The following is an 11,549-nucleotide window of genomic DNA, read 5'->3' on the forward strand; positions in this document are numbered from 1 at the left end:
ACTCCCCGCTTTAACAGAGGGGGGGGACCATGCTTCTTAACCCCCCCCCCCCCCATACACAAATCCTGGCTACGCCACTGGTTGTACAAAGATCCAATGTATTTCTTGTAGTATCGCAAACTGTTTATCGGCATCAGTTTTCAAAATTAATCCTTGTAAGATTAGATAAATATATTTATATATTTTCTGTTTGCTGGATTAGGAGACTTTTTTCACTGCATTTGGTTCCCACGAAGCTCTCTCACACACCGCAAAGTCCCGCCTGCCTCTGGTAGCAGCGGCGGGGCAGGAGGTGTGAAGGTCATGCTGTAAGATCGGCCAAGTGAAAGTTCAGAAAGCTACACAAGAGGGGAAGATGTGTTGGTGCGCCACTTTTCCTGCCTTCTCATCCCCCCTCCCCCACTCCACCTAGGGCATTCTTTATGTTGGGGGCACCCAGACCCCCCCCCCCTCTCCGCCTTAATACAGGGGACTACAACTCCCCCCTCCACATCTGACGGGCGCCCCACCGGGGGTTATATATGCCGGCGCCGAAGACCCCGAAGACGCTATAACATCGCTGGACGTCTCGCACATCGGGTGAGTACGTCGTTTCGAGGCTGGGTTTATAAACTGCAACGAAGCAAACAATTTTTTATATACTAGCCGACATAGCCACGCGTTGCTGTGTCGCTAACTTTGCTCAACGGATTCTTGAGCTCTTCTAATACGTTGAAGTCAAGCCTTTTTGCCCCGGGCATTGTTCAGATTCGATTTTTTTGGTGGCATTTTACTGAAAATAATAATTAAGTTTGTAAAAATTCAATCCAAATGAGAAATTAAAAAGCAAGCACTTAATACATAGATATTTTTGTAATTTTTATAAACTTAGATTATAAAATTTGCAGGAAAGGTAGAATTAATTAATACTTACAAATTTTTTAACATGAAATAAAATTTGATGAACTCTGATTCTCTAGCTAATATTATTTGTTTTATTATTATATCTGTAGATTGACAGCTGAAGATAGATATCAATAATTGTAAACACGTGAGAATAAAATCAAAAATAATACAAAAAAAGCGAGGTTACATAGTACATTGATCAACGAAACTGTGCACAACATGGAGAAAAATAAAATTTGAATTGAAACGTAGCGCCATCTATGAGATATTTATGTCAGACAGTACAACAGTTGTCTTTAAAAAACTGATTTAAGGCGCCATCTGTTTGAGACTTATGAAACTTACGATTAATAACACCAATCAACATTGATAATCAGTTTATTATTAATTATAAATTATTAAGATCGTTAATCGAAATAAAAACTACCCTATCTCTCAAGTTGGAAAAAATTACACATAAATGCCAATTTTCATCGAAATCGGTTGACTTGGTGAAGAGTTCACTGGAAAAAAAACATCAGGACACTGGATTTATACATATATTAAGATATATGGCGAAACAAATATTTACTTGCTGTAACAAAACAGTTTGTTAACCAACCATACAGTCGAGTTGACGAAATCATTCTGTCGGGGTCGACAAAATCTTTCCCACTAAAAAATATATTGTTTGAATCGAGCAGAACATAATCAATTATTTCGCCATGTACAAACAAATTATTTTGTTGAGGCAAACAAACCTTTTCTCCCACTGCAACGCAAGAAAATCACAGTCGTTCGAAAATCAGGCAAATGGTTTAAGACTCCACCGAACCTAAAAACCAAAAATTGTAAAACAGTAGAAAACAAATTTCTACCACGGGCTTCTTTTGATAGTTCACATTTATCATGAAAATAAAGGAAAAGGCCATAATTCGATTAAGAAGTGTTTTTTTATTCAACTGCAAGTAAGATTAACGAGTGTAAACATGGTGTACATAGTAAAAATAACATCGTGGGCTTCTGTGCCCATAACATCTGCGTCTTTTATTATTTTCTGAACCCTTCTCTTCAGACATGGTCGGCGAAAACGCAAGCCAAAAAGCTCAAATGTTGGAAGTTGAATATTACTCGCGTTGCGTTATTGCTCATTGCGTAGTTTATAAAACAGGCCTGACGTGTCAAGATCTGTTATTTGTCACGCGACGCTGGAATCACAATAGCGCGACTGTCGCGACGCGACAGCGAAATATCGCGCTTGTGTGCGCGTGGTTTTCAAACGCACGACGAACAGAAACAAATAACTAGATATATAATTTTTCCTGCCATTGCATACGAAACTATATGAATGACAGCCATAAATGTTTACAAGTTGGTATTTATGGACCAGAAATAAATAAATAAATAATAATAATCAGACTAATTTTTTTGTTGAAAAAAGAAAAATATTGTAAGTGAACGTATTTAAAAGATTTCGCAAACGAATTTAATAAACATGCTTTCAAAATACATGGATGATGATTGTCTAATGCACAAATGTAACCATCACTGAGAAATAATAATTAAAAAAAAATCCAACGCTCTTTGCAGTAACTTCGCGACGCGAGGGAAATATAAAGAAAAAAAACTTTCTCGTTGGAAAGTCTGTCGCGAACGCGAATTTAGTTGCGCTGACGTCTCAGATGTGTCGAACGGGATTGGTTAGAAAAATAATATATTCGCGTCGCGTTCGTCGCGTCGCGTCGCGTCCGTCGCACTATTGAGATTCCAGCATGCGCCTGCACGGTGGAACACAGATTCTGTTTTAACGGGGAGAAATACTTTGTACAAACCATAACTCACGGTACGCTTGTATTGTATTCAATTTTATGGCTTGATGTGACTTAATTCAACATTTCAAAATCAAACCAAAAACTAATTTACGCAACACTCTAACTCAAAGGTATAACCTCACAAGTTTACAATAATAAAAAATAAAAAAATGCGAGCGAGTTTTCAGCACATCTAACCTCAGTAAGGAGCTAATTCATGTGTTCTCATATTGTAAATACACTTATAATACAAAATCCGGACACGAAATTTTACGTAGAATTCTTTAATATAATGCCGAGCGTGATAGATACACGCGAAACGCGAATTGTGTTTTCAGCTACATTTTTTGACGTGAATCACACCATTGAATGTATACATATTCAATGATCACACGTAGTTGTACAACCCACCGCTAGAATCGCTGCCGGAGCAGCTACGTCGACTATCGATTAATTCCATTTGCAAAGCGGAAATTAAAAATATATAACGATACGGCTCAGCTAAAAGCGAAACATTCTTGAAAAAATCACTAAACTTAGGCTTTGCATCTGATTTTCGACTGTTAATTTTATAAAAGTACTGCCCATTTCGTTTAAATTCACTAAACAGTTAATACTATAAAATTCTTTTTGGCTTTGTGAACTTTGGTTCACGATGTACGTTATATATGGCGGCACCATGGTTACACATTTCTGTTCCACGTTATTTCCGTTACATTCACGAAATTACTTCTACCAAATACGGCGATGTTAAACATCACAAAGGAAATACATTGCATTAGTATCAGTCACTCACAAATGAGCACACAAATTCATGCAGCAGGTATTCCTCGAAGTAATCATGCTTAGTAGGTGTTTCAAACATGCTTTTTTCAGCCTATATTTGAAGGTAGCTACGTTTTTCAATAACCTTGTGTATTGGACTCTTAACTGAAATAATGTACCAACAATTACAAAGTGTTCAGATTAGTTGAAATGGGCTATTTTTCTACTTTGCTACAATGGGGACATGCAATAGTTGTTAGTTAAAAAAAATAAATTCAGTAGCTTTGTCCTCATGCCACCTCAGAGAGCATTGCGTAATCGTTTTAATAAGCACGCATATTTTACATTTTTTTTGGCACTTTGTAGGAGCCACATAATTGACTTGATGTAAGTTTTTGGACATACGCCATTGCTAAGAACTTTTTCTGTTGAGTCGCACCTGTGTTTCCGTACCATGTGCGTCTTTGCCTGAGGACGGGAGCAGATAGCAGTTCCCGAAACGTCGCTTGTTTCTGTTTAGGTAAAACTATTGTATTTGTTTGTTTTTTCGTTTTGTCATGTTTTTTGTCTCGCTTCAACTGTTGTGCTGAATTATTTTGGGTTTCAATATTTTTGTGTTGTCATCATTTGTGGGGATTTTTTCGTTCTCTTAGTACATTTTTCTTTGTTTTTTCTTTGTTTGCTGACCATATTCCTGTTTCGGAATATTTTGTGGTGTTCATATCCTTGTTGACAACAGCAATTGTTTGCTTAATTTTGTGTTTTTTGTATCTTTTTTTGAGTATTTTTATTTTTATTTTTATTTATTTATTTTATTTATTAGTTTTTCTTCAACAGAAAAAGTTCTTAGCAATGGCGTATGTCCAAAAACTTACATCAAGTCATGCACTCCCATTGCACAAATCTTTTAAAGATAACAGCCACATAATTGCTGTGTGTGTGATTGGAAGTGAATTATGACTGAGTCGTAACGGGGAGTAATGCATAGTCTGTCATGTATCTTACCTCAAAAAGGACAGTTCTCAAAAGTATTATTATTTTTATTTATTTAATTAATTTTTGTTTCGTAGATCCCACACGGTTTAAAGGTTCCGGAATATAGAACATGCCAAGTTATACAATATAAAAAATGTATGCACGTTCATTGCTAATTACTTACATTTTAAAAGTTACGAACATGTTAATTTCCTTAAAATACTGTACATGTTCACGAAAATTTAATGTGCAGTAGATACATGATAATGGCCCAGTTAATTTTATGTAATTATTTTAAAAAAAAATTTCTTTGTAGGTACAATAAATGTAGCAGTTACTCTATTTCAGATGTAAGGTTAAGAAAACGGTCTTGCCAATGTAGTTCAACAGTGTAAACAACTCCTTGTGGTTCGTAAAAACAAACGAAATTCTCAAAAACTAAATGTAACAATAAAAGTGACAAGTTTTTTTTATTTTTTAAATAAGGTATTTAAAATTTCACTAGAAAAACCCATATTCAGTAAATGTAGGCATATCAACACACACACACGCCTATAAATAAACATATATAATAATTTTATTTCCCCGAAAGGTACCTACCAATTTGAACGACTTGTTAGTATGGCTTCCAAACTAGGCTCGAGTCATAGTGATCAGTCAATGTGCCTAATTTCTACCTGGTACGTATAAAGGTACAACCATTGAATAGTACAACCGTAAAGAAATTAAAAGGCGTGCGACGAACGAACGGAAAAGATAACACTAAACAAACGTTATTTCTCTGGTTCATTATGCCTTCCGCATTAGTGAGAAGAAAAAAAAATCAAATTTACTTTTGAAATTAACCTTAGTAAACAATACAATACAAATATTAAAAACATATTATATTTTATTCTGTCCAGAAGCGTAAACAGAATTTTTTATTATGGGAAGGAGAGGGTGTGTAGGGGGGGGGGGGTAGTGGGGAGGAGGAAATAGAACCGGTAAATAATTTTTTTTTGTAAATGATTTAAGGAATATGAACCATTTTTTTTGCTCCAATTATCCTTGTAATATTTCGGTACGAAGTACATTAGAACTGTTATTCATGGGCTGAAACTCCCTTCCGATCGCTAATTGCGACAAGAAAGAAAGTTTTTATTTAAAAAGATGAGGGAGGTGGAAATTTTTAAAAATCATACCTTTCAAGAATTTCTGAACCCACCTCTATCACCGGTGGCTTTATGAAGAGGGGATAGAAGCATTGAATGATAGAAGTCAGATTTTGGTAAACAACCTGACAAAAAAAAAAGAAGCTAGTCTTGACAGTGATTTTTTTTTAAAATTTAACCTCGCGTTCTCAAAAGTACGTCGCGTACGAAAGGAAAAATAGCAAACACAAAATATATAGAAAAAGAAATCAAATGAAATTATACTGCAAAAACAGACATAATATCTTATTACGTATGATATGGTCATGTCACGTGAAAACGCATTCTTCGCCCAGTTTATTTTGATCCCTTCTTCCTTTCAAGTTTCAATTTGCCCTAATTTTCAACAGTTATGTACGTACTCATAAAATAAAAACAAACTACGTTTAGAAAAAAATAACCTTTTTACTTGCACGTATCTACATTTTAACCAAACACTTCAACCATGTGAGCAGAGTGGCGCAGTGGAAGCGTGCTGGGCCCATAACCCAGAGGTCCGTGGATCGAAACCATGCTCTGCTAACTGGCTTTTTTTAGTTTTTAAATTATGAAACCTGCGGATATATATTTTTACTTTACATAAATCCCATTTAAATTTTATTATTATTATTTTTTTTACAAAGAAATGATTCACGACACTCTTTCATCTGAATATTATTTAGATGATAAGCAAGTCTATATTTAAGAGCTAACAAACTTATCATAACATCTAATCTTACTGATCGTTAGAAAGCAAATACATGCCTGTTTGTATTGGTGTAACTATATTTTCTATATATTTTAAATATATATATATTTTTCTGAAAAATAATACAAATAAAAAAAGCCAGTGTTCTATTTCCACCTTAAGATATTATTTAAAAAAAATACTTATTTACATAATTTCTTCCATTACGGGTTTTCTTCGATTATATATATTTTTTATCTTTTCATATAATGTCGTTAGCCCAAATTCAGTTTCTGAGGGGTGTACCGCATCCAGGATCAAAAAATATATATAACCGTTAAGACTGAATAATTGAAATTATAGTAATTTAGCCACATTAGTTTACAGCTAGATTATCTTGGAAGTGGGTTTCAATAATGTATTACCTCCCCATTATAGCCTGCCATACTTCATACACAGAAGCGGCAGGGATTGCATTTTTAAGTAGTCTATATTTAAGGCCGGTTTGCACACGTAAGCATGTCCGTCATGCAAACTTGACATGTGTGTTTCATGTATTTAAACACATTAACATATATTCACGACTTGTCTTAACGAAAACATCAAACATTTGACTTAATTACAAAGTATTAAAAAACAATAAGATAAAATGTTCAATTTTATTAATAATGTTCGCAGGCTTTCACGGCCATTGTCTGAAGTAGCTTGGCTTCTGGGTTGTAACCATGTCCATGGCAAATAATTCACCGACGTTTCGGTCGACATTGCAGTCGCCATCATCAGGGAGCAGTTACCTACTGCTCCGTATTACTCAGTAGGTAACTGCTCCCTGATGATGGCGACTGCAATGTGGACCGAAACGTCGGTGAATCATTTGCCAAAGACACGGCTACAACCCAGAAGCCAAGCTAATTCGTTCAATTTTGTTTTCTCAAAAAACATGATTACTTAAAAAAAAAATTACGTGTAAACATTGGAGTTCTAGATTTCGACTATTGCATGAGATTTTTAAATTAATTTGTAAAGAAAAAATTAATCACAAAAAAAATGAGCAATAGTAGTGCCGACCACGGATCTGGTTGGATGCGACTGTTACCTTTGAATATATATACTGTATAGAAGTCGCCAGCCCAGGTTAAATTTTCTAATACGGTTTTGAGGTAGTTGGTTAATTCACCGCCGAAATCGCCACCATCTCTAGGGCATCGACTTGTGGTGGTCCCTAGCGGACAAGTGTCGAACTCTTCAAACACCCCTTCCCCCTCCCGTTGAACTACCTTGAGCTGCAGTGAATGATTGATGGGGGGTGCGGGGAATGACAGCGGGCGACAGTGCTGCGCTCTAACGTGTAAATAACAACTAAGACGATACAGGGCGTTACGGCAGCGCACTGCAGCGGCGAAGTTCCCAAGCTGCTCATTATACGCTTCTGAAAAACGTAGAGTAAATCCTATCCACTCGCGACTTCTATACAGTATATATATATTCAAAGCTGTTACTGACGGCGCGCCGTGTCTTTCGCCCCCGCAGACGCACCATGCAGTCGTGGCGCCTCTGCTTCCTGCTCCTGGCGACGGCGGCGCTGGCGTCGGCGCGGCCGCAGCGCGAAGGCTCCGTGTTCACCAACGAGGCCATCCGGCAGGCGCAGAACACGCAGCTCATCCCCAAGGACGCGTCCATCCAGAAGGTGGACGAAGGCATCGAGGTGGCGGCCGTGCAGAACATACCCGGCGACCAGAGCGTCAACCTGTTCCAGATCCTGGGCGACCACGTCCCCCCTGAGGTCGTCAACAACCTGCAGGCCCAGGTCGACCAAGTGGGCAAGCAGTGACGGGCCTACCCTCACCTCACCTCCCTTCCCCCAACCCATCCCCTTCTCCACCACACCCATCCGGGGCGCAATACGTCGCGCGCCGGCAGTAGACGCCGGAGAAGCTTCGATGACCCACGCCTCCCCACCCTTCCTAACCTCCCTCCACATACCTTCCGGTGCGCAAAACGTCGCGCGCCGGCAGTAGGCGCCGCAGAAGCTTCGATGGCCCACACCTCCCCACCATTCCCGACCCCCCTCCACATACCTTCAAGGGCGCAAGACGACGCGCGCTGGCAGTAGGCGCCGGAGAAGCTTCGATGGCCCACACCTCCCCACCCCTCCCGAAACCCCTCCACATACCTTCCGGGGCGCAATACGTCGCGCGCCGGCAGTATGCGCCGGAGAAGCTCCGATGGTCACGAGCCTTCAACACATCCTGTCCGCAACTTTACTGGCTGAAAACCTTTTTTTTTAATTTTTTTTTTTAAAGAGAGAGACTACTAGAAAGACCACCGCCAATTTCTCCAAGTCTTCCATCTCCGGAGGAAGAGAGAAAAATAATACATTCTATTAGGCCCAACGCCGTAAGGTTGAGATGAAGAACTAACTCTTTCTACGGATAAAAATCTAGAAAAAATTGCAGAATTGTCTGAGTACTGGTACATACATACATGATTTGTCGTAAAAGCATGTCAATAGGGGTAGGGATCGGCAAATAAATTATTCGCCATATTTTCCGGCGCGTAAAGCAGTATCCATCCAGCTAGTGCAGACGAAAACTGAGTGATACGTAGAGGCATTGATACGCTTCTGTGTACTCGACAATTCTGTGTGATTTTTTTTTTATCCTGGTTGATAACAGATAACGTCGTGGCACGTGATTGGTGGGCCGTAGGGAAGTGGCGTGCATTTAGAGCAAAAACAGAAAATAAATTCAAATTGATATTTTGTTCTGTCAACGTGGCAATTTTTTTTTCGCTACAACTCCATTTAAGTTTTTCATGCTTAGTCGTAAGGGAACAGTTGATTTCATAATTTGTAAACATCGGACTGTAATACTTTTTCTTTTATATAGTTTAAATATGTATGTTTGCAAAAGAAATGTACAGTTTCAGCCAATTAAATCTGACATTGCACAGAAAATATATAAAAGCTTAAATTTTAGGGATGTTTAGCTTGAAGTACACTTATTTTTTTTTTTAAATCATGAACTATTTATATGCGGATAAAATGTTTTTTTGTACTATTTTTTTTTAAATAAATGTAATTGTATCTTATAAAATGTGGATTTATTTCTAGTTTATTTTACAGATTTAAACACGATACATTTAATTACAGCGACAGTGTTATATTTATTTAGATATGAAAGACTGATTATTATTGAGCACTGTGTTTTCAAATATTATGTTTTTGACTTTCAGAACAGAATTGTAATTGCCATTTTATTATTATCATTACGAGTTTTAGCAGGGCTGACCGTAATATAAATACATAATTTTTTGATCCGTCAAGAGGTGGTGATCCTATTTTGTATCAACATTGCTAGTACTTTCGTACTGGATACAAAACGTTTCATAGATTTTTTAGTGTTTTAGTACGTTCACCCACAAATCTAGTACTTTTTTTAAATTAAAAATCTGTAGAAAATTAAATGTTTGATAGTGGACTTATTTTATATTTATGTACATTAAGTTTTATTTTTTGGACATTTGGAACACTTTCAACTACAATGTGCGTAAATATATTGTTTCACAGATTTCTGAACATTGGTCAAAGATTAATCCTCTTCGATTTAGTATAATTTTGACTTGATGAAATCACTAAGTGTACCATCAACAAACACAACTCAATGTTATTCATAATATTTTACGAGAATTTAATTCAGTTGACTTTTAATAAGAATATAAAATAGCCTATATTAAGATATATTAGCAAAATCATTAAGATTTAAGTTCCAGGTTGTCTTAGAAACATTGTTTTAAAGAGTTTATTTTACGAAATTTCCTCTCGGCAAGGACTTGCTTTGTTTCGTCTTTTCGTTTTGCTGTGTTTTTGTCTCGTTTCAACTGTTGTGCTGAATTTTTTGGGTTCGGTATTTTTGTGCTGTCATCATTTGTGGGTTTTTTTCGTTCTGTTAGTCCATTTTTCTTTGTTTTCTTTGTTTGTTGACCATATTCCTGTTGTGGAGTATTGTGTGGCGTTAAATCCTGACAACAGCAATTTTTTGCTTAGTTTGTGTTTTTTGTCATTTGTGTTTTTTTGTAGCAATGGCGTATGTCCAAAAACTTACATCAAGTCACTTGCTAAAAAAGTCTAGCTAGGCCCGCCTCTGGAAGAGACCGCCGTTTTTCAGTGTTTTAAAGCAAATACACCACAAATTAATACCGGACAGCTCCAAGATTTTTGTGTGAAAACTTTGCGTTGTTTTCACGCCAGTTCCGACATATGGCAAACGGTATGACCAGTATGAACCACGGAGGTATCACTTCATTACTTACCTCGATGGTATGAACGATGTAGCCGTTTCCATACGTACGGCATCCACAATTATGTCAACGAAAATAACTTTCTTTTAACTTAGAAAATAAAAATTAAAACTATACTAACAATCGAGTGCTTCAGATGACTTAAGTTAATTTTTTGACACCAGAAATTATTATAATATTTGATCTAACGATTTAATCTATAAAATATTTGTGTGGACACACCTCTTGAGGTTGTGTGTTGTTGGCACGGAGCTGTCTGGTGTTACAGTCTCTAGTGTGTTCGGTTGAAGAGCTGGGGTCGTTACCACAAACGCCGAAATACCACAACGCCGAATACCATAACGCCGAATGCCAAATTGACCACAACGCCGACAGCTAGAAAACTGCTGTGTACCACAACGCCGAAAGACAGTAACGCCGAAAAATGTTGCTGCGGTGAGGGGGGGGGGGGGAGGGGGGTGGAGGGGCTCAGGAGCAAAATGAAAAATGAATTTGTGTGCTAACCTTACCTAACCTAACCTTTGTGGCAGTCCTGCAATGACATTTTTCGGCGTTATTGTACGTTCGGCGTTGTGGTATTTCGGCGTTGTGATGCGTCCCCGAAGCGCTGGTGTTTTCACTGCGGCGGTCTTGTTCACCCCTGTCGCGTGATGCAATGTTTGAAAATGAGTATCGTCGTGGACCCAAAGGAGCGGTTAAGAGAAGAGGGGAAAGAAGTGGGGGTGGGAAAGGGTTACGAGGGCAAACCACAGTTCCTTCTCTGGTGCGCCTTTCACCCGAGCGGCGAGGCGCACGAACACGTCGACGAAACGAACGAGCGTCCGTTCGCCCGTCTTTCGATGCGCCGGTCGTTCGCTAGCTTTCACCGCCCGCCTGCACCCGCCCGCTCACCTGGTGAATGTCAGACGCCCCGGTTGCCCAATCTCTCTCTCTTTCCCAGGTGATTACCCATCTAAGTATTAACCACGCTCGACGATG

The 11,549-nt window shown here is 38.2% G+C and overlaps 1 protein-coding gene and 1 non-coding gene across 2 annotated transcripts; both read left to right on the forward strand.

The window, feature by feature from the left end:
* Window positions 1-527: 527 nt before the first annotated feature.
* LOC134539835 (uncharacterized) lies at window positions 528-9,367 on the forward strand. The gene is made up of 2 exons (XM_063382135.1): window positions 528-579; window positions 7,803-9,367. The coding sequence occupies exon 2, from the start codon at window positions 7,810-7,812 to the stop codon at window positions 8,101-8,103; it is 294 nt and encodes a 97-aa protein (XP_063238205.1). The 5' UTR covers window positions 528-579; window positions 7,803-7,809; the 3' UTR covers window positions 8,104-9,367.
* Window positions 6,056-6,127, forward strand: Trnam-cau (transfer RNA methionine (anticodon CAU)). The gene has a single exon. It is a non-coding gene; the product is annotated as a tRNA-Met (tRNA).
* Window positions 9,368-11,549: the final 2,182 nt, after the last annotated feature.

Source organism: Bacillus rossius, chromosome 16 (assembly GCF_032445375.1).
Source record: "Bacillus rossius redtenbacheri isolate Brsri chromosome 16, Brsri_v3, whole genome shotgun sequence".
NCBI lineage: Eukaryota > Metazoa > Arthropoda > Insecta > Phasmatodea > Bacillidae > Bacillus > Bacillus rossius.